Raw genomic sequence first — 23,666 nt, 5'->3', positions numbered from 1 at the left:
CAAGTAAATAATGTCCAAGAAGCGATGTTAATGTGAAATGTGTTATTCGTGCCTCATGGGAAATATCTTTACACATTGGACGCCCCATTATGGCTTCAATTAGCACAACATCCTGATAATCCCCCCTGCCTTAGCGAGCTGATGGTTAGGTCAGGAGACGCGCAGCAGCATCTATACCCATTCGCATTTTCAACAATATATATTAAACCAGTGGCGGCTCCTGCAAAATCTCTCGGGGGGCAAATGTCTGGATGATTGATAAGGATAAGGTCCACCCATGCAATGGATAAATTAACAGCTTAAGCATGTAAAGGCAACTTCACTTCTTTAATATTAATGAAAAATAAAGTGACTCTTACAATACATCTTGTTTGTTTCTATACTCACTATTAAAACAAACCACTCAAGTTTCTTTTATTAAAGATTCCACTAGGTGGCGACAAATTATATTGTTGGATGAAACGTGCTTACGTATGATGACGTAAGCACGTATGATGACGTAAGCACGTTAGGGCGAGCCCTCCCAGAAGCCATAGAGAATGCATTGCAGCGCCCCCGTTCGAAAAAAAACATCTTTGAATGTAAGTCTATGGGACCACTCGGGGCGATTCTCAGCTGGAGGGAAATCGCCCAAAAAGAGGCGGTACTCCACAGAACGTAGCATGACGCTGATTGGACTATATCCAGAGGCACAGTGACGGCTAGCGTGACTCTGTGGTTGAATGACATTGGTGGTGCGTCGCCCAATCGCCCTAATGAAGAAACCGCCCCTGTATTAAACGATACCGTTTCATTCATAGGGCGTCAAAATGCGACCGCATCTCCCGAGGCTTCACGGGAGAAAGAATAAGAGAAATAAAAAAAAGGCTTCGTGCATATGAACACACGTGGTCTTCCAGAACGGACCGCACAACAACGTTTTAGGACGCAACGCCCGATCCACAAATACGCATGAGACATCACAGCGATGCTACATTACACCGCTACTGCCCCTTGACGCGGTTGTCTGGCCTTGACCACCTTGAATGTGAACCGTACGAAAGTGGAAGAATCTGCTGCTGATGTGCCTGCATGACCGCTGTCGTTCCACTGCGCGGGGCTGAAGGGGCCTACGACCCCCCCCCCCCTCCCAGCGGGCTCTGCAGTGGCCGGCTCGCACCTTGGGGATTCCCTTCTGATTCGGCGAACGTGAGGACCACGGCACTTGACCTCCTGAACCCTTGCACTGCGAGACAGCTCCCACGTGAGGGTTCCACGATTCACAGCCACGGACGCCCAGAGGCACATCATCCATTCATTGTGCAGCTCGTATAGAAGAGGGCATTGCACATTAATACTGGTAGGAACCTCCTGGTTACACCAACCCACAGGGGATTATTGTGTCCGTCCGTCCGTCGTGCATCCAAAAATGGGAGGGGTGGGGCTGGGTGGAGAGGGTGGGTGGGGAGGGGCTGGGAGAGGAGGGGCTGGGTGGGGTGGGGCAGGGTGGGGACGGGCTGGGTAGGGAGGGGCTGGGTGGGGAGGGAGGGGCTGGGTGGGGAGGGTGGGGCTGGGTGGGGAAGGGGTGGGGCTGGGTGGGGAGGGGCTGGTCACCCCGTGGTGCCCTTATAAAACTCAACGTTTAACCTACTCACGCCGGCTTGTGCCCGCCCTCACAGTCGGCCATATTTGTGTGGGAGGGGGTGTGGGAGGGTTTGGGGGCGGTGTTTGTTACCCATCTTCCCCATAAGCAGCCAGGCGCGGTCATCAAGGTTGGGTTGTATCCCGTCGTGACGACAGCTCACCACCACGACAGCTCACCACGACCTCACCACCACCACGACTCACCACGGCCTCACCACCACTACCACTCGGGAGTTTCCACGTGGAGAGCCGCTCCGTGCAGGGGGTTTACCTCCAGACTCTGGCAGCAGCCGCTGCGGGTCCCACGCGCTGGAGACGACCGCCGGTAAAGTCGCTCGGAACCCGCCTCCCCCTCCCCCCTCGATTAACCCCGCGGTGTCGGGGTCGTGCGGGTCGACCACGTGGTGTTGGAGTCGACCACGTGGTGTTGGGGTCGGCCACGTGGTGTTGGGGCTCGCAGCGTGGTCAGGCTGAGTGCAGCAGCTGTGGCCAGGGCCCATGGCCCTAGCATCGACTGTAACTGGTGTATAGACTGTAGCTGTCTCATAGACTGTGGCTCTATCTCAGACTGTAGCTGTCTCATAGACTGTGGCTCTATCTCAGACTGTAGCTGTCTCAGACTGTGGCTCTATCTCAGACTGTAGCTGTCTCATATACTGTGGCTCTATCTCAGACTGTAGCTGTCTCATAGACTGTGGCTCTATCTCAGACTGTAGCTGTCTCATAGACTGTGGCTCTATCTCAGACTGTAGCTGTCTCATAGACTGTGGCTCTATCTCAGACTGTAGCTGTCTCATAGACTGTGGCTCTATCTCAGACTGTAGCTGTCTCATAGACTGTGGCTCTATCTCAGACTGTAGCTGTTAGACTGTAGCTCATGTCTAGACTGTATCCCACAGTGACCCACGTCTATAGACTTGTGTAGTGGCACTGTAAATGATACACACTAAAGTTGTACAATATCACAGTAACTAGGGTCTTTAATGTTAATTAGAGGAACGTACAGATTGTAGCACCCCCCCCTAATTAATTGACGCCTGATGTGTTTTAGCCTTCGCATATGAACCTCACAAAAAAATGAAGTTTTAGATAATTAAATCTGGGGGGGGGGGGTCACAAGACAACTGGACCACCGTACACAATAAACTCTAAGCTTAAGCTCTTGCACCCAGCGCAGCTCCAGTGTCGTCTGGTCGTGAACTCGTGACCTGTGGTCGTGTGCAGCTTCTTACACCCAACCACGACTCTCTCGTCTCTTTAGATGTTTCTTTAAAGTCAGAGTGCATTCGATGCTGCGGATGTGCAAAGGGATAAAATAATAAATTAAAATTTTGTTGCTATTTCATTTATACCTGATGACGATTGCTTGTGTTGCAATCGAAACGTCGTATGCTAGTATTTAATTTATTATGTTATCTTTATACGTGACTTTACCGAAAGAACCAAAGAGTAATTCCTGCAGTCACGAAAGCTCCAAATTGGGATATAGAGTTCCAGGTCGTGTGGGTGGGGTCGTGTGAATGGGGGTCCCGGGGGGTTCAGGGTCGTGCGGGTGGGGGTCAGGGTCGTGGGGGTCCAGTGAGTGGGGGTCGTGTGAGTTTCCACCGTCCCCTTTGCCCCCCCCCCACCTCCTCACAGGATTAGCGCTTGCCCCGGCTTGGCCACCGTGCCCATGGCGAGATGTCTTCCTGCATCCTCGCTCCCTTCTCCCTCTCCCTCCTGCCGCTCCCAGGCAGGTCACCTGTGTGTGGCTCGAACCGGCCCGATGCATCCAACCCTCGTGCACTCGAGTGGTCGTTTGAACTATCTCTGTGCACGGCGTGTTTTGTTTTATGTCACTTTGTCAAGGACTAACGCCACGTTCACCCGAGACCACTGGGAACTGGGCTTATATATTTGGAGTTTGCGTGTCTCTCGAACCTCGTGGTCGCGTGGATTTTTCTCCGGATCCTCCGGTTTTTCCCTCCACATTTAGAAACGTGCATTTGGAGTATTTGGCTGTTAGAAATTTCCACGCAATAAGCCACTTCGTTGAACTATCATTTGTGTCGAGGTCGCTTCTGAAAAAGAGCCGTATCGCTCAGTGGGCTTTACCTGGTAAAATAAAACGTAAGTTTAAATAGTTTACATTTTGGTTCTCCCAAATATGTTCTTACCAGTGAAAGTGTGTCACCCCGCACCCACCCCTGACTGCTATTTGTACCCCTGGATTAGGTGCTGTTTTGGTTAGGTCACAAAACCGAACGGTATGAAAGAATACAATTATACCGATAGCGAACTGGGCCACCCGTTTCACAAGTAGGCTTGAAGCTTCTCTTAAAATCAAGGTTTGAGTTGAAAATGCACGAATATGCTTGTACCTCAACAAACATTTTGTTAGAAAATTTTTTAAAGGGTACAAATATTCAGAAAGGGGAACCAATATTCTCAAAGATTGCCTCCTGGGGGGAATTAAAATTCACTTGCCTCCTCTGTTCAGCTCCAGAATGATGACCAGCAGGGCTCAAGCCAGCAAGCCCCGTGCTTCCTGAGCCACGAGGCTGTGTCGACTCGGTACCGACAGCGATCGGAGTAATTGGGTAGTGTGGTTCTGCGTGTGGGCGAGAAGCCTGGTCGTAACGTGTTTGCGATGATCTGGAAAATGAAGGTAAGGGATTGTGCGAGGCTGTAGATGAGAGTGCAGGGGAGCTGAGTGGAGATGTGATGATGGCAGCGGCGATGAGGGTGTCGGCAGCATCCGCGACAAGGGAGTGGCAGATGTGGGAGATGCTGCAGAGGTGGCAGTCAAAGGTCGTGCAAAGTAGTTCAGAGATGCGGGAAGAGCCTTTTCGGACTTTTTCAAGCCGAGGAAGGTTTTCGGTCGGATGGAAACTTGCAGGAATATTTAGATCCAAGTACTTTCAGGATGGAAGTCTTGTGAGCTTGGAAATGTATTCATAGAGAAATTGGCAAACCTGGTAATGCAGTGGACCACGGTTTATAGGCCGTGAAGGGTGAGTTTGGTCGATAGATTGATAGATGGAGACTTTTATTCGTGCTACCAAGCAAGTGGTTGTGTCCAAATGTGTCCATCAATCATGGATGTTATCAAGGGCTAGGATGTAGTTTCCAATATTTGCAGTTCTATCACGTTTCTCTGGGACTGCTCAATAACGTGGTGTAGACATTCTATGTATGTTGAACTTCTTCCACACCATACGTAGCCAACTGCGCTAATCGGATGTGTGGGGGAAGCACAACTAAACACAAAAAGCAGTTGTAAAGAAATTCGTTTTAAATGTAGATCATTTAAAAGTTAATAGTTCCAGTGCATTCCTAATTTCGGAAGAGCGTTCCAGACGGCCGCAAAAGCGCATCTCAAAGCGCGCGATGCGGCGACCGTCTTTGTTTGATGGCCAGCCAAAAGCCGTTGCTGTGAGGATGACCGAGTTCGGGTAATGGTTTATGCTCCGAGAAGTGCTGATGAACAGATCAGACACATCCAGACCTCTTATCTACACCCCCCCCTCTAAATTATTGCCTGCTCAACACTCGTATATGTGCATGGGTGTGTGCATGCTTGTGTGCGTGTGTGTGTGCATGCTTGAACTTACGGTCGTGAAAACTCGCTGAGGAACAGCACTCCAGCTCACAATTCTTGAGAGCCGTTTCACACAACCACCCGTGGAACTGGCAGCACTGCGCGGTGATGCGTTGTTGAACGTACGAGAGGAGTGCACGAGAATCGTTGGCAGCGATGTTCCCCCAGACACGTTTCTCAAGACTGAATGGATGGTTGGAGTGCCAATTTACTTGTTTCCCCAACCACTCGGTTTTTTCAATATATGTTTAAAAAAATCTGCTTATGACCATAAATGCACAAGAAGTGCACCTTATCCGTTTAGATTGTGGAAGCTAAGCAGGGTTGAACCATTGTTACGCTGTACTTCTACGATCCCACATCTATGCCCCTCACCTTTATCTCGTATTGTCAGATAACCTCTCTCCAGCCTGCAGTGCGGAGAAGCCCTCATCCACCAGATGAGTGACAGAGGGGTTTCTGCACGTGTACAATACAAGTCTGCAAAACTCGCAACGAATTTTACACAATGGAATAAAGAGGAGAGCTGGAAACTAAACTATTTTTAATTTTACCAGGTAAGGCCTACCGAGATATACAGGTCTTTTTCAGAAGCGAACCGGCCACATATGATAGCTCAACAAAGTGGCGTATCATGTTGAAATGTAATCGGCGCAAAATAATCTGAATGGACCTGATGAAAATCCACGCGACCACAGGGAGAGAGAGACATGCAAACTCCAAATATACAGCAGGTGTCAGGGTCGGGATGGAGGCCACAACTTCCTGTATACCAGGCGAGGTTGTTAACATCTTGCGACCGCGGTGCCGGAACCATCCCCGTGTGTCTGTGTGTCTGTGTTGTGCGCTGGCAGGCGAGGTTCTCCGATGCTGCGTGGGCTCGAGTTTGGTGGCGGAGGGGCGGTGGCCATGCCGTACCTCGTCGCGGGCGGCCTGGGTCTGCTGCTGCTCTACCGCCTCCTGCGCCGGCTGCAGCGCCGCACGCGCAGCCTCCACGGCAAGGTGGTGGTGGTCACGGGCGCCAGCTCGGGGCTCGGACTGGGTGCGTGTAACAGAAGACTCACGCTTCGCCTTGATCGTCGTCATTGTCATCATCGGCCATGGTTTATCCCTCTGTATGTTTGCTGAACTTATGCACCGTACGTAGCCAACCGTGCTAATCGGAGGTGTGGTGGAAGGACAACAAACTAATCACAAAAAGCAGTTCTAAAGAAATGAGTTCTCAGTCTTCATTTAAAATTGCATAGCTCCAATGGATTCCTAATATCGGAAGGAAGAACGTTCCAGACGGCCACAGAAGGACATTTGAAAGCGTGCGTTGACCGTCCTTGTTCGACGGCACTTGCCCCAGCAGCCCGTGTACCCTATATGGATCTTTGTCTTCGTGTGCCTGTGCGTGCGCGACAGCGTGTGCACGCGCGTTCCATGCGGAGGGAGCGAGGCTCGTGCTGTGCGGACGCGACCTGCAGAGACTCGAGTCTCTACGCGATGAGCTCTCGGAGAGAGTACGTACACTTGCTCCGCAGTCCACCACACACACACGTGACTCAGTGGCTCCGCTATCAATGTGCAGGTGGTGCAACTGCACCAGGAGCCGGAAAGGCCCAGTTATTCAGCTACAAGGGTGGGGGGGGAAGGAAAATGGATGGACCAGGGGGCTTCGTGACATTCCCCGCACAAAGGCCTAAACCAACCTCCACTCCGTCACTGTGCGTCACCCACAGGGCCCAGAGGACCGTGCCCCACGTGTGGTGCCCTTTGACCTGGGCTCGCCCGGCGAAGTGGCGAGGGCGGCGGAGCGGGTGGTGGCGGCGCACGGCCGCGTCGACGTTCTTGTGAGCGGCGCGGGGATCAGCTACCGCGGGGAGGCGGCGCTCACCGCCATGGACGTGCACCGCCAGCTCATGGAGGTCAACTACTTTGGCGCCGTCGCCCTCCTCACGGGTCAGTCGCCCCTCGCGCATCTACGGATCTCGGCTGTCGGCGACTCACGTGCGCTCGTGCATGCAGCAGCAGTCCAAGTCAAATAACGATTTGCTGCTGTGTGTGTGGAGGAGCGGTAGTGTAGCGGTTAGCACGCTGTACTACGAACCCGGCGACCCCAGTTCGATTCCCGCTTACGGCCAACACCAGTGATGATTATCTGAACCGGTCCTGGGCCTCCCCTAGGTCGACTCAGCCTCAAATGAGTACCTGGTGCGGTGTGTAAACATTGCCGCTGGGGAGCGAAAGGCGGTCGGGCGTGGTGTTGGCCACCCACCCCCTCTGTCTTTGTGTGTACCGCATCGCACGCTTTCAGATGCACTTTTGTGGCTGTCTGGAACGCTCTTCCTTCCAATATTGGAAAGCCACTGGAGCTATGCACTTTTAAATCCAGATCGAAAACTAATTTATTTAGAGCTGCTTTTTGTGTTTAGTTTTTCCTTCCGTCACCCCTCGGATTTAGCACGGTTGACTACGTACGGTGCAAAAGAACTTCAACACACGTACACATACGCATGTTGAACTTATTTAGCACGTAAGCATGTTTTATTTAATGCAGACTGCCTTGTTGTGACTTTGGTTGGTGTCGCTCCGTAACCCTGCGAGAGCTGTGCATGCTGTGCGTGCTGTGCGTGGCTGTGCGTGGCTGTGCGTGCTGTGCGTGCTGTGCGTGGCTGTGCCTGGCTGTGCGTGCTGTGCGTGGCTGTGCGTGGCTGTGCGTGCTGTGCGTGGCTGTGCGTGGCTGTGCGTGCTGTGCGTGGCTGTGCGTGGCTGTGCGTGCTGTGCGTGGCTGTGCGTGCTGTGCTGTGCGTGCTGTGCTGTGCGTGCTGGGCTGTGCGTGCTGTGCGTGCTGTGCGTGGCTGTGCGTGCTGTGCGTGGCTGTGCGTGCTGTGCGTGGCTGTGCGTGCTGTGCGTGCTGTGCGTGGCTGTGCGTGCTGTGCGTGGCTGTGCGTGGCTGTGCGTGCTGTGCGTGGCTGTGCGTGCTGTGCGTGGCTGTGCGTGGCTGTGCGTGCTGTGCGTGCTGTGCGTGGCTGTGCGTGGCTGTGCGTGCTGTGCGTGGCTGTGCGTGGCTGTGCGTGGCTGTGCGTTCTGTGCGTGCTGTGCGTGCTGTGTGTGCTGTGCGTGCTGTGTGTGGCTACTCCAGCCCTCCTGCCGTCGATGCTGAAGCAAGGAGAGGGGCACATCGTGGCCATTAGCAGCGTGCAGGGCCGCATCGCCATTCCCTTCCGTTCTGCGTGTAAGCATTTGAGCGATCTGCACGTCAACACACACACCGTGCATGCCACCGCATACGCCACCGCACACACACACCGCGCACGCCACCGTACACGCCACCGTACACACACACCGTGCACACCACCGTACCGCGAGCACCGCGCACGCCAACACAGACCAGTTTCAACACGGTGACGCAACCTGTCGCGCCGACTCTGCGCGCAGATGCCGCCTCCAAGCACGCCACGCAGGCGTACTTCGACAGCCTGCGCGCCGAGGTGGCCGACTCGGGGCTGAAGGTGACGGTCGTGAGCCCCGGCTACATCCGCACCAACCTCTCGCTCAACGCGCTCACGGCCGACGGGACGCCATACCACGGTACGGCAACCGCCACATGCCACGTGCCACGTCCCACACGCCACAGACAAAGAATCCCCCCGTAGCCTCAACAGACTTTTGGGGCAAGTGCCGTTCACGAGTACAGTCTGTTCTCCTACAACGCGGTGGTTGCGTTTTTGAAGAACACCCCGTTATGAAAAAATCGCGTTATAAGTGTGGTCCGCGATAACGCGTGAGATGCGTAATGCAGGCTGAGCAAAGACTGAGGCGCGTGGGTAGCATCTCGTAGCATCCAGCACCATCCCAATGCCTTGTGTGATGCTACGCCGGGCAGCCGTATGACCACGCGACGTAGTTCCCTTCTTTCAACCGCATTATATCCAGTTCGCATCCGCATTATACAAAGTGTTCCCCAATATATTCATCGCATTATATCCAATTCAACGTTATGAAAACATCACACGGTATAGGGGAACAGACTGTTTATAAATGCGGGGACAGCATCACGCCCGACCGCCTTTGTCTCCATAGTGGCAATGTTTACACACTGTACAAGGTACTCATTTGAGGCTGAGTCGACCTAGAGGAGGCCCAGCAGGACCAGCTGAGATAAATTGTCAGTGGTGCTACCCATGGGCGGGATTCGATTTCGGGTCGCCGGGTTCGTAGTACAAGTAAATTGCGGAAGAGAAAAAACCCAGGACAGAAAAATTAGTGCACCCTGGACACAAAATAGATGCAGCAGCACACGGAGACGTGCAGAACAAGCACAGCTCCTGGGCCTTATCCACACCCCCAGCTCAAAAGCACTGGGCATTGTCGTTTAGACCAGCGGCTCAGTTGAGAAAATGTGGCCAACCAACAGACACGGACTCATCAGTCCAGCAGTCATCCACAAATATGTAGAGGACTGTCACCTTCACGCGATCGTAATCCCCGGGAGCAGTTGCCTCAAGGCAACAATGATTACAATCTGTAAATGACTTGAAAAGCCATCGCAAGAGCGAAAGGAGTGGGCGAGCAGGCCAGAACACAATGGAGTTCTCAACACGCTTAAGAGATGTGCGTCGCGTGTACAAAAAGCTCGGCCTTATTCCCAAAACCGCCATCCATCACTGCCCGACCACGGGCGCAGTGCTGCGTGCGTTGCACTGCATGCATTGTGCGCTGCGTTGCTTTGTGTGTTGCGCTGAGTGTGCTGCGTTGTGCACTCCGTTGTGAGCTGCGTTGAGCTGCGTTGTGAGCTGCGTTGCGAGCAGCGTTGCGTGCCTTGCGCTGCATGCACTGTGCTGCCTTGCGCTGCGTGCATTGTGTGCTGGGTTGCGCTGCGTTGTGAGCTGCGTTGCTTTGTGCGCTGCGTGTGCTGCGTTGTGCGCTGCGCTCGCCGCGTGGTGCAGCGATGGACGCGAACACGGCGGGCGGGCGCTCCCCGGACAGCGTGGCGCAGGACGTGGTGGGGGCGGTGCTCGATGGCCGTGCCGAGGTGGTGTCGGCCGGGCTGGCGCCGACGGCCGCCGTCTACCTGCGCACCCTGCTCCCGTCCCTCTACTTCATCCTCATGGCGCGGCGCGCGCGCTCCGACAGGAAGAAGGCCGAGCAGGCGTGACGGCGCCGTTGCCCTCCTCTCCCCCCACAACACGCGGAAAGTTTGAGATGCTGACAAAGCAGAATGAGATGGAACATGTATCTACGTCCCATATGTTGAACTTCTTTTGCACCGTACGCTGCCAAACAGTGAATCGGAGGTACGATGCAATACGGACGAATGGAAGTGACCGAGAGACAATGAGGACAGAGACATGGAGACGTAGAAGGGGAAAGGCGCAGATGGAGAGACAGAAGCGTAATGTGCACATTGTGAATAGGGGCCGGTGAAGAGGGACTGGTGAAGATAACTGCTTTGTGTTTAGTTTGTTGTCCTTCCCCCACACTTCCGATTAGCACGGTTGGCTACGTACGGTGCAAAAGAAGTTCAACATGCATACATACAAGAGGAACTAGTGAATAGGGGCTGGTGAATAGGGACTCACAAGCTGCCCATACTTCCCCGTTGTGCTTTTGTTTTTGATGCCTGACGTTTTATGATTTCCCAGTGGGTTTATTTTCATAAAAAACAAATGCAATGCCAAGGTTATGCACAACTGGACAAGTATGCAAGGAAAGGTTATAGTGAACTCCATGGCATGTATCCTCAATGCCAGAAAGGTTGGCCGTTGTTCCAGATGCAGCCGTGTTTCCTACCCCGGTCACATCCATGTCAATCGTAAAACGAACATTTTAATATGCTCACAAAACGTATGCAGTAACAGTATCGCAAACTTTACAAAATGTACGATTAAATTCAATTTGGTGCTGCTGATTTTTACTTTGCCAAAGTTTAAAACACATAAGCTCTTTTAAATGTATTTGAAATGTCGCTTGGGGTGTCTGTAAAAGAAACGTTGACTTGAAATGAAGTGGCATAATATTGTTTCCAGACAATTCAAAGTCCATGGAACTGATTACAGAAATTGCATTAAATGCCGTAACGCAGAAAATAAAATCACTTGCTATTTTCACTTTGTCTGACGCTGCCTCCATTGGCGTTTTGAAAAATGCCGAGATTGACCGTTAACATGATTTCAGGTTTTTCTTAATTTATTGTTCATCGTTCATAGAGCACAAATGGGCATTTCATCACCGCTGAGTCCAAAGTTTTACACATTTTATGCCCGTAATTTAAAACAGAATGCTCTACCCAAAACATAAATCTCCTGGCATCACACGCCTAGGATGCCAAAGGTGCTGGTGATTCAGTGCTCTGGCACATCCACCACCACCCCGAGCTGCGGCCACGGGTTCCGTTCCTCACGCCTTCCCCACCGTGGGAGTTCACGGCACGAGCCCACGGTAGTGCAGCATCAGTCCTCCGCCTCCACCACGTTAGCAATGCTCATTTTAACACTTTCACTTTAGAGGCCTTTGTAGATCCACTGCTGGATTTGTGTTGTTCACGGGGCTTGCTTGATCATACTTCACCGTGCTGGCCAGTGGGTGTTGGTGAACGTATGTATGTGGTGTTGGCCACCCACCCCCTCGTGTGCTGTTTCTGGCCATGCTGGCCACGCTGCCCACCCCCCTCAGCTGCCGTGCTCGAGCAGCAGCTGAGGGTCGTGCGACGTCACGAGCAGGAAGACGCGGCGGCTCAGCTCGGGCCCCACGCGGCGCGACGTCGCCACGACGCCCTCACCACGCCGCACCAGCAGATCGGCGAGCAGGGCCACGCGCTCGCGATCGCTCCCGCAGCGCGCGTACGCCTGCAGGGGCACGCAGCAGTAGCAGCAGCAGTAGCAGCAGTAGCAGCAATAGCAGCAGCAGTAGCAGCAGCAGTAGCAGCAGCAGTAGCACCGCACACCGCATGCTCCGATTAGCACTTTTGGCGAGGTACAGTGCGGAAGAAGTTGAACGTGTATGCGATTAGCGCTGCCGTGATACCGTTTTCACGCTGCGGTATAACATTTCACGACACCACGGTTGTACAGACATTAAAGCGGTTTGCCGCTCAAGTGAACATTGAGGCCGTGCACATCTTGTTTCCAGCCCTGAGCCAGCGGTGGAAACTCCACATTCCTATGGCGGGGTGAGTCTCTCCATCGAACATCCACTGTTAACTTCCCCCCACAAAAAGATATATAGATATCTAGTTTATAAAAACGTAATTGTATTTCACATTTGTATTGTAATGTTTTTGTTCACTCGACATAACCCGACCTAGAGTCTTCTAATCCGTTGGAAGGGTGCCTGGCGCACCCTGTCCTTGCTAAACATTAACATTTAACATTCAAGCAAAAATACTCTGGGAAGCACAGATTAGAAGAAGCAAAAATCTAACCTAAGGGAATACAATATTGTCAAATATATTACATTACACCAAGTAGTAATTTTTACTTTACAAGAGATAACAGGCAAAATAACATAAAACATGACCTCATAACTCGCTGGCCTGTGACGTGGGCCACGAGATGGTGAATCGGTTCATGAAGCTGCCTGGGTGGACATTTGAGTATTGCCCCTCTCTACGCGTGGGCTTTCACTGGCAACTCCACTTTGCTCCTACACACAAAACACGCCCCCCAAAATGGAAATTGGCTGAATACCACTCCATTGAGACATTTGCCCAAATCCTTCTGAAAAAATCTGAAGACTCAGGAAGGCCATTTTGGATAATAATTCGCCGTTATTTACACGTGGCATCATTTCAAAAACAAAACGCGAGGGCCGCCAACACAAAAGCAACGCGTCGTCGTTAAGCAGCGCGGTTAGACCTGAGGTATCCCCTTCATGTCACCCCCCCCCCCCCCACCGTGGCCACACGCACCTGCAGGAGGAGCCGGGGGGAGGGGAACGCTCGCACGACGGCGCTCGCCATCTCGGCGCTGACGCGGTTCAGCTGCTGCAGCTGACGCTGCCACAGCTGCAGGTATCCGCGGCCGTCCCGGTCCACGCGCACGCCGCCCGCCCCCTCGCTCTCCACGCAGAACGCCAGGCCCGTCGCCTCCCTCTCCCTCCTGCACACGGCCCCCACGATTAATGTCGAGATAAACACACAGCCACCTGAGCTGTGCACTCTTAAATCATCTCGATTAAAAACGTTTTTTATAACTGCTTTGTGTTTAGTTTTTTTGTCCTTCCCCCGCACCTCCGATTAACACGGTTGGCTATTAAGTTCAACAGATGTATAGCAAAGACAAGGATCCCCCATAGAGCCTTAACAGACTGTTGTTACTATATACTCTGATAGTGCACTGTTCTTGAGTTGTACGCCTATTGGCGTCATCTGGTCCAACACCAATGGAGACTAGGCTCTAAGAAAAGCTGTCTCGGGTGTGGACCAATCAACTTCAAGGACAGTGCATAATCATCATTATCAGAGTTGTTTCTTTTTGTTTGCATTTTGACTGCTTGTGTTGTGGTTATTGCAAACATGATGCCTTGTATAAAGGTGTCAGTTTTTGTACCAGTTGAAAGGGTTACTAGACTGTTGTTAGTAAGTCTGAGCATTTCTTATTGCACTCTTATGAGTCTAGTCCACCATCACGAATTTGCACTAATCACACATGTTGTCAGCTCTTTGGAACAACACCGTTTTAAAGTCTCTTGAAAAACTAGCTGTCATATCGCCACACCAGGTTCACATGCGGGGGGTACAGCAGATCACCGTGGGCTGCAAATCGTAGACGGCATCGATTTGGGTCTATCGAGACCGGTACACGCTGATCTTGTAGACAAATAGGCACAGTTTGTAAGCAATTATGTATTTAATAGGTAGCCAGTGTAGCTTACTGGAATGGCACGCGAGGGGATGGGTGACCAGCACCATGCCTGGCCGATATTTACACACATGTAATTGTTTCAGGCTGAGTCGACCTAGGGAAAGCTTAGGACCGGTTCAGATAATCGCCACCGGTGTTGGCCGTGAGCGAGAATTAAACTCGGGTCACGCCGGGTTCGTAGCAGAGCGCGCTAACCGCGGCACCACCGCTCCCCACTCACACACCCACGCCTCACATGGGCATCGCTGACCCCAAATCGGATCGCATCAAACACCGGCGTTGATGTGCACAGCGTTGCTCGTGCCGTGAAAGCAAAGCGGAAACAGCTGCGCATCCCTCACTTGTAGGGAGCCACGGCGATGGCCTTGGTGAACATGGCCACAAAGTCAGCAAACTCCTTCCACGAGTCCAGGAAGCGCAGCGCCGTGCTGGTGTGCAGCTGCAGGTCCACGAGCGCCTGGGGGACGGACACACGGGGACCCACCGCACAAGCCTCCTCCTCTCTCCTCCTCCCTCCTGCTCCTCCCCCATCCTCCACCCTCTCCTCCCCCTTCTCCTCCTCCCTCCTTACAGACGCAGCACACACAGAGGATATGTGCCCAACCTCACCTCCTCCATGTCCACCCGGGACACGTCGACTTTAGCTGGCATTGCTCGCTTGTTCCTCCTCTTCCTCGCCATCTCCGCTGCAGTACCCTCCGCCGACTCTTTACTCGGCTTCTGTCCCTTGGTTTTCTGGCTGTTGCATTTTCAAAAGAACATGGTCACCAATGGAAGGTTGTGGGTTGGGTCCCAGTTTTCCAATAGACTTTAAAAGTGTTGTTCCAAAGAGATGATGACGTGTGATTAGTGCGCATTCGTGATGATGGAATGGACTGCGATAAGAAATGCTCAGACTTACTCAATAACAAGTCTGTGAAGGCTATACGGGGATCTTTGTCTTTGCTATACGCATGCTGAATTTCTTTCACACCGTACGTAGCCAACTGTGCTAATCAGAGGTGTGGGGGAAGGACAACAAACTAAATACAAAAATCAGTTCTAAAGAAATTAGTTTTCAATCTAGATTTAAAAGTGCATAGCTCCAGTGGATTCCTAATATCGGAAGAGCGTTCCAGACGGCCGCAGAAGCGCATCTGAAAGTGCGCAATGCGGTGACCGTCTTCGTTCGATGGCCAGCCAAACCCCGCTGCTGTAAAGATGACCAGAGTTCGTGTGATGGTGTATGCTCCTTGACGAGATCGGCGAGGTATTGGTCGTTCACTTGTGCCAAGCACTTTGTGTGTGACGAGTGCGATCTTCTAACAACGCATTCGTTCGGCAACCGGAAGTCAACGCAGCTCTGCGAGCACCGGACGGACACGGTCGGATCTTTTCGTGCCCGTTGGCTTTTCTCACACCCATGGAACTATTTCTCACACCCAAGTAGTCCCATGGGTGTGAGAAAGCCGTGCACCAGCCGACGTGCCCGTGGCCCCTCACTTGAAATACTTGTCGACGTCCACAACGGCCAGCGTGAGGGCGCAGTGTGGATGGGCCGCCATCACCGTGAAGACAAACCCCCTGAGTGAAAGGTGGCAGCCGCTGTCCCCGCAAGATGCCACCTGCTGACGACACGGAGAGGAGAGAAAAATCGCAAATCGCTTTCGCGAGACTGAAAAGGAACAGCACGTCGGTTGGTTAGATCCCTTCGATGAGCTTGCAACTAAGACTACAGTGTTGTTATAACTCACCCTAGAATTTTCAAACCGTACAATAAAATGTAATAAAAAGAACACTTAGGGACTTGGCAGAGGTAGCGAATCAGAAGCAACACAAATCACTGTCTCTGAATGCCTCACTGAGTCTCAAGACTTTTCAGGAGGGTCCTGCATTCAAATTCTTGTTTGGTTTAAAAAAAAAAAAGGCTAAATGTGTTTCACGTGAGAGTTAACTGGAGAGCCGTGAGAAACCCTACCCACACGAGGTGACTACACTGAAGAAACCCTGCAGAGATACGCTCATAAACCTCTTTTCTGTACTTTAATATCCTTGGCCCCCCTCTTAGCCCATTATGCATGTACATATTGTTGAACTTCTTTTGTACCGTACGTAGCCAACTGTTGCTAATCTGAGCTGGACACACACAGATAACGATGATGTTCGTATCATTCACCCGCCAGACACATATCTACAAACTTCCCAAGGGAGAGGGGGCAGCCCCAAAATATTAAGCTTTTTGGGCCCTACATTAACATAAACCATTCATTGTAATTTCTCTGTTAAATATCAATCAAACAAATACCGATTTTTTTTTTGGAAGGGGTGGTGGGGGAGGAGTTCTGTTCCCCGCCCCGCAACCCTCGGATCTGCCACAGCTACGTTCACCGTGCTGATGACCAGTGTGCAGCACAAACGCAGCGACGGTTTTGCAGCCTGCCCACCTGCTTGTGTGCCTCCACCATGGCAATGAAGTCCGGCACAGGGACCACAACCACGACAGGTTTCTCCTCTTCATCACTCTCCAGGCTGCTTGCCTACAGAAATTAAAATCAAGATAACACAAAATAATCGTTCGTGTGGTTGAAAATACAAGTAGGAAAATGTTTATAATACACCTCGTATTTATCTGTCCACGAAAAAAGTATTTTATTAAACCTCCCATTGGCCACACTTCTTTATGAGTGCATTTATCAAACAGCATTGGTGTAATATTACAAACACTCCAGGACTGGTTTTGACATTCAGTGTCTCACCAATAGTTTGAACTATCCGAACGTCCATTGGACCCCGCACAAAGCAACTTCGCCACTCTTTCTTTGACGTTCAATGTCAGGGGATAGCGCGAACGCAGTCCCCCACTACCACAAATTATACAGTCGAGTTTCCCGCATTTGGGGAAATCGCAGGGGTCACAACCCTCCCGCAGTGCAATGGAAGAGCCTCGCCCTGGGAGGACCACCTGTGTGATCATGGTGCCTCCCCTGTCAGGTAAGTATGAGTTGGGATGCTACATCGCAGCCTTTCCACGGCGAGGTGCTTTCCTCTACGCTATGGGAACCAATTCCTTTCAAGCAAATACACGGCTAAAATGTAGCCGCTCGTATTAACGAGTAAATATGGTAACATTTACTCGTTCAATATCTTTCTATTCAGTTTTTTGTGTTGTCTTAAAAATAAAAAATAATGCCGCATGGCATCATGGGATTTGTCTAAGCCCCTCCCCTCCATCACCCACGTGACTTGGCAGACCCAAGCCCATACAAAGATTATAAAAAAGAATTCTTACGAAGCGACGTCTCCGGAGACGAGTTAAAGGAAGAACACAACAAGAATAATGATTTAAAAAATGGCAATGCCACATTTTGGAGCAGGGGTCCCAAATGTATTTAACCTGAGAAACCATTTTTACACGGCAAAAAAAAATCCAACAGCTGATGACGACTGCTTGTGTTGCAATCGAAACGTCGTGATATTTTTAATCACTTTCTTTTTATCATTATTTTTTCTATCTATATGACTGAAAGAACCGTAGAATAAGCAAGGAAGGGAAAAAGCTTTTGTGGTATTTTATTTATAAAAAAAAAAATTGACATGTCCCATTGGCCACACAGCCTCCTGGGATTTTTAAAAGCACACTGGTGAATGCAAGCAAACTCAGAGACTGCTTTTGTGTGTATGTATGTTGAACTTCCGTCGCACCGTACATATCCAACTGTGCTCATCGGAGGTTTTGACGTTCGCTTTCTCATCAGCAGTCAGGATTGCTGATGAACTACCAGATGTTTATAGGAAAGGACCCCCACAAAGCAACTTAATCAGATGGCCTAATTTTTTTTATTACTTTTCAAAAAATCACCTCATTCTAACAATAACTGAATCTTCCTGGGGAATGTAACTCACAAGTTGAGAATTACTGGTTGAGGCGAGATGTTAACTACCTTGCCTGGTATGCAGGAGGTCGTGGGTTCGATCCCGACCCTGATGCCTGCTGTATATTTGGAGTTTTCAAAATATCCGTCCGTGGTCGTGTGGATTTTTCTCCGAGTCCTCCGGTTTTTCCCTCCACATTTAGAATCGACGTTTACTGTATTTGGCTGTTATAAATTTTCACGCGTTAGCCCACTTCGTTGGGCGATAATCTTTGGCCAGGTCGCTTCTGAAAAAGAACCATATAGCTCAGTGGGCCTTACCTGGTAAAATAAAAAAGTTTGTCGTTTTTTTTTTGCTTCAAGTAATAGAGAATTTCACCTCTGCCCTGGCGAGGCCGGGCAGGCTTCTGCGCCAGCCGATGCTGCGCTGCACATGGCGCCCAACGATGACACAACGCGACTCAAGGGCCTGCAATGCCGACAGCACCAAGCCTCCCCCCTCGACCTCCAGCACTCCTGGCACACACACACACACGTGCGCGTTGTATGTCAATTGCGAGCTCAACGGATTACGCATCCATACTACACAAATGCAGCACACCCACTCTGAAATAAAACAACTGCATGCATGAAGCGGCCAAGTGGCTCAAGGCGTCATGACGGCGAGATGTTAACTACCTCGCCTGAAAACAGGGCGTGGGTTTGATCCCGACCCTGACGCTTGTTGTATATTTGGAGTTTGCATGTCTCTCTCTCCATGGTCGTGTGGATTTTTCTCCAGGTCCTCCGGTTTTCCCTCCACATTTAGAATGAACGTGTGTTTAGAGTATTTGGCTGCTATTAATTTCCACATGATAAACCACTTTGTTGAGTTATCATTTGTGGTCGGGTCGCTTCTGAACATGAGCTGTATAGCTCTTGTGGGTCTTACCTGGTAAAATAAAAATAGTTTGAACAAAAGTTTCATTTTAATAAAAATTAGGATTTGCAACCATTGGATGAAGACCTCCCCAAACCGTGTCAGTTATGGGTGTTGTTTGACCATACTTTACTCTGCTGGTCAGTGCGGGTTCGTGAAGGGGACCGTCAGGACCAGTTCAAGTATCACTCGCAATCAATGCTCGCCGTAAACTGGGACATTGAACTCGGGTCGCAAGATTCGTTGGTGCAGCGAGTTAACCATTTGTGCCACGAGAAATATGAGAGTAAAATACAGGACGGGTAGCAGAGTGCAGCACCTGGGTCCACGCACACGGCCATGTGCTTCATACACTCCTCGGGCCGCTGAGCCTTGAAGAGGGCGGCGGTGGCCTGCCTGCCGGCCCTCTCGCGCTCCTTCTCCTGCTGCGCCTCCGCGCGCCGTGTGCTCTGCTCCTCCCGCTGAACCTTCTTGCCTCCCCGTGCCTCTTCCTCGTGCTTATTCTTCTCTTGCGGATGCTGCTGTCGTCGAGGCAGCTTCGACGTTGGGACAGAGGCTCCACAATCTCAACAAGAGCATCCACAGCGAAACACCCAGTGGTCACATCCTCATCCAGCGTTCAAGTCAAGTCAGTGACTGATGTCGCCTCACTTCTCACCTGTCTGTATGTATGTGCATGTTAAACTTCTTTTGCACCTTACATAGCCAACCATGCTAATCTGAGGTGTGGGGGAAGGACAACAAACTAAACAAAAAAAGCAGTTCTAAAGAAATTAGTTTTGAATCAAGATATAAAAATAAATAGCTCCAGTGGCTTTCTAATATTGGAAGAGCATTCCAGGCGGCCGCAGAAGCGCATCTGAAAGCGCGCGTGGTACTGACGGTCATCTGCAGCAGCTGAGATCCCTCAACTGTTGCAGATGACATCAGGCCTCATAGGTCTGATCTTACAGTACACTAGAAACCGGATATAAGCATACCCCTGGGAAGCAAATCCAACTGTGCCTATATTCAAAGTAGTGTGCTCATATCAGAAGTTTCCCCTCTTCTTACAACCGGCGTCATGCTTATAAAAGGTGTGCTTTTATTCAACTCTGAAGTGTTGCGGTGGTTGGTGGCCGTTCAGACACTTTGAGAAGCAACAGCTTCTCCTCTCTCAAGCGTTGTAAGAATGTCGTCACTAGCGAGGTCAAAATAACTCAACTACCATGTTGCGGGTCCCAATTGTTTATCAATTTTTGTGCAAGTACGCAAAACCATTTTCTCTTCTACACTTTTCCCACTCGTCCACTTGCTGGCCTCGTTAATAAATGCTTCTGGATGTTAGAGGCATTTACAGTTATTATTTTTGCGTACTCACCTGTTAACGTCTGGCAGCGTTTTCGCGTGAGTCCGTCTCTATCTGTCTCTACTCCCTGATGGTCCCTTGGCTTTCGATGCGAGAGGGAGATCGAGGGGCCTTCGTCACCAACAGACAAGGCCACTGGTCCCAGCAGCAGCTGCCCACTCTGACCGAGTGACGTCCCCGGCTCCCGCACTTTGGTCCAGCTCCCCGCACCAACGTCAACAATGTCCCCAACGTCGTCTTTGCTCAACGTGAGCCCGGTTCTAGTGCCGCCGCCGCCTCCGACCCCGCAGTCCTCCTGCCGCCGTTTTTTATCCAACCTCTCCCTGATCCTCTTCATAACGTCCTCATCAGAGTCCGAGTCGTCCTGGAGGAGATCGATGCTCGTCGCCCCGTCCTTTGCGCCGCCCGGCAAGGCCCGCGCGATGGGGGCCTGCATCCTCAGCCTCTGCGCGAGGGGGCCTACGGGCAGCTCGTCCTCGCTGGACGACGACAGCTCCAGCAGCGCCATGCCAGAGGGTGGGTGGGGGTGGTGGACTCAGCCAGGCGATCCCTGCAAACGGCACAGAAAATGGGGTGAAAAACAATCTTTGCTAGGATCTCGCGGGCACGCGCGCTACACCTACGGCTGGGTCCGTCTTAGGCAAGACCTCTGAGAGACCCCCCTTGACATTTGTCTTTGGTTGCATTGAGAGAAGTTCGCCGAGGCTCCACTGAGACCCCTCTCAGAGACAAGTCCACTGAGACAGAGCATACACTTGTACTGTATGCCGCTCAGAGAGACACGCAAGGCGTTATAAACACTGTACAGTATAACGTTAACAATGTAACGATGTGTATAACGTTTACAATGTAACGCAGTGTGTGTAACGTTTACAATGTAACACTATGTGCAATGTAACCCTGTGTGCAACGTTAACAATGTAACGCTGTGTATAATGTTTACAATGTAACGCTGTATGTGTAACGTTTACAATGTAACGCTGTGTGTAATGTAACCCTGTATGTGCAACGTTAACAATGTAACGCTGTGTGTGTAAGCACGTGTTGGGGGTGCATTGCAACTCACACGTGGACGGGAGTTCGGTTCAATCTTGCTTCACGTCCGCGACTTTGATCAGCCCGACACCAACCGAGCCGTGACCACCTCTGAACAAATCACTTCACAAACAAAGGCAAAGATTTACCCCCCTCCGTATAGCCTTAACACACTGTTGCTACTCGCTAACAATCTAGCGAGCACCTATTAAGGCCGGCAATCGGGTGGGTGGCCAGCACCACGCCCCGGCCGCCTATGTTTTTACACACAACATAGACACACAGACAGACACACAAGCAGAGAGAGATAACACAGAGACACACAGAGAGAGACACACACAGAGACACACAGAGAGGGATAACACAGAGACACACAACATAGACAGAGAGAGACAACACACAGACACACAAGCAGAGACTCACACATAGACAAACAGAGAGAGACACACAGACAGAGACACAGAGAGAGACACACAGAGAGAGACACACACATAGACACACAGAGGAGTGTGCTGTGTGTCTATGTGCGTGTTTTTTTTTTAAGTATTTTTAAAAATATGTTATTAAGTTGGCGTCAACTTCGTGAGCCCGTCGCTCGGCCACTGCCGTGCCCGTGAGGTGCGGTGTTTAATCGACGGCAGCTTTGTACACACACAATGTCGAGAGCACGGGCCCGATAACGCCAAGCGTGCCAGCAACAAACAGCACTCATCATCATCAACGTGGTGGTGGTGGCGATGTGAAGAGACGCACGATTTGTTTGAGGCGAGCGAGGTCGTTCGTCGGGCGTGAGTCGTCTCCCCGCTGTGTGTATCCGCGCTCACGCTGGTTAACTGGGGAGAGGTTAACCGCTGGTTAACTAGTGGTTAACCAGAGACGTTGCCCCGCGTTACCGCCGGGGTTAACCACTCGCGAGCGCGTGACGTCACCCGCGAGCGCCAAGCCCATTGGTCAAAAGCGCTGCGCCGAAATTGGCGGGAAGGAGAGAAAAAAACGATTCGGCAGGAATCGATTCACGACCACCCCCAGATGGTCAAAGATCGATTCGCGCGGGATTCTTTCAAGACGGGTTTTTTTTACGATTCGCATTTATTGTAGGTGCATTGTCCGGTTCGTGGAGATGTTCTCCAAGATGCACAGGGGCAGATAGGAAGCGTGTAAACGATAGTAGGATCCATCCGGTAAAATCAATACACGCGTATGATTCACCCGTTTTTGGATCGATTATTATACTAATGTATGCAAATCAAACGTTACATTTACGCCAATGAAGTTTATCAACGGCGACGTAGAAACGGACGTTCTCCTGCATTAGATGCTGATCTTTTGAAAGGAGAAACGGACATTATAAAGGAGACGAAAATAAAGATTAGAATCTAGAAAATCACAAATTCCATTAAACACTTTCAGGATCGAATCGCTGGAGGCGCGTCCAAAGTCACGTGGGGTAGCAGAGGAGGGGGTCCGAGAATTCCCATGATGCCATTAGGAATACTTTTTATTTTTAAAAACAAATCGCGCATAGAAACACATCAATAATCTCAAATAATCATCATCAGGTGTAGAAATCCTTCTACGTGACTTTACCGAAAGAACCAAGAATATGAATCCTTGCAGTCACGAAAGCTTTAAATCAAAATCTTAACACCTGTTTTGTTGGCAACAATGGTGGGGGTTTGGGGGGGTCACGCGCGGGGGGAGGAGGGGAGTCACGCGCGGGGGGTGGAGGGAGGTCACGCGCGGGGGGAGGGGTGGGGGGTCACACACGCGCCATGGGGGTGTGGGGGGAGGTCACGCGCGGGGGGAAGGAGGAGGGGGGGGTCACGCGCGGGGGGGGGAGGAGGGGGGGGGGTCGCGCGGGGTGGAGGGAGGTCACGCGCGCGGGGGGGGGTGGGGTCACACACGCGCCATGGGGGTCACGTGGAGCGGAGGGCAGCAGCCGGACGGTGCCGTGCGGGCAGCCGCGTGCGTGCGCCAGGTGCTGGGTGACGATTGCCGACCACCAGAGTTCGATTCCCGCTCACGGCCACCGACAACGTCAAGTGGCGATTGTCTGAACCGGTCCTGGGCCATCCCCGAAACGTCGTACTCAGCCTCGAATGAGTAGCCGGTGCGGCGGCCGGGCGTGGTATTGACCACACATCCCCTCGTAGCTGTCTTTAGCTTGTCCGTTACCTCACCAGAAGTGTACCAATTTAAAGAGTTCCCCAAAACTAATATCCGCTTTGGGCCAGTAAGCACCAAGAAAGCGAATAGCGAGCGATGTGATGATCACTGCGAGATATTTACACTGAACATCTGCGACAAAGAGCTCTGTGGCTCTTCGGATTCCTCCAGTATGACTACGAATTCTGATGTTTTTATTCTGACAGTGTGAGGAACGTGAAGCAAAGTGCAGTGTCCCAGCTAATGTGGTTATCTGATCATGTGAGGGAGATAACGCAAAGCGGAGTAACGTTGT

General features: G+C 51.4%; 2 protein-coding genes and 1 non-coding gene across 3 annotated transcripts; 1 reads left to right on the top strand and 2 right to left on the bottom strand.

The window, feature by feature from the left end:
• The first annotated feature begins 1,728 nt into the window (after positions 1-1,728).
• On the top strand, positions 1,729-11,275 carry DHRS7B (dehydrogenase/reductase 7B). The gene is made up of 7 exons (XM_078862581.1): positions 1,729-1,948; positions 6,058-6,245; positions 6,611-6,708; positions 6,928-7,147; positions 8,331-8,423; positions 8,627-8,779; positions 10,138-11,275. The coding sequence occupies exons 2-7, from the start codon at positions 6,071-6,073 to the stop codon at positions 10,344-10,346; spliced, it is 948 nt and encodes a 315-aa protein (XP_078718707.1). The 5' UTR covers positions 1,729-1,948; positions 6,058-6,070; the 3' UTR covers positions 10,347-11,275.
• Positions 11,276-11,290: 15 nt separating this feature from the next.
• Positions 11,291-22,099, bottom strand: LOC144935795 (structure-specific endonuclease subunit EME1-like). Its single transcript, XM_078862554.1, has 11 exons — positions 21,959-22,099; positions 21,237-21,328; positions 20,183-20,720; positions 19,142-19,387; positions 18,283-18,419; positions 16,476-16,568; positions 15,535-15,656; positions 14,662-14,791; positions 14,394-14,509; positions 13,098-13,287; positions 11,291-12,036 (listed from the first exon to the last, which is right to left on the bottom strand). Exons 3-11 carry the CDS (start codon positions 20,676-20,678, stop codon positions 11,860-11,862), a joined length of 1,707 nt encoding a protein of 568 aa, XP_078718680.1. The 5' UTR covers positions 20,679-20,720; positions 21,237-21,328; positions 21,959-22,099; the 3' UTR covers positions 11,291-11,859.
• On the bottom strand, positions 16,865-17,030 carry LOC144936881 (U1 spliceosomal RNA). Its single transcript, XR_013637503.1, has one exon. It is a non-coding gene; the product is annotated as a U1 spliceosomal RNA (small nuclear RNA).
• Positions 22,100-23,666: the final 1,567 nt, after the last annotated feature.

The sequence above is a fragment of the Lampetra fluviatilis genome, chromosome 1, assembly GCF_964198595.1.
Source record: "Lampetra fluviatilis chromosome 1, kcLamFluv1.1, whole genome shotgun sequence".
In the NCBI taxonomy this organism is placed as follows: Eukaryota; Metazoa; Chordata; class Hyperoartia; order Petromyzontiformes; family Petromyzontidae; genus Lampetra; species Lampetra fluviatilis.
The sequence above is the reverse complement of the archived record's forward strand: the minus strand, read 5'-3'. Positions and strand labels throughout refer to the sequence as shown.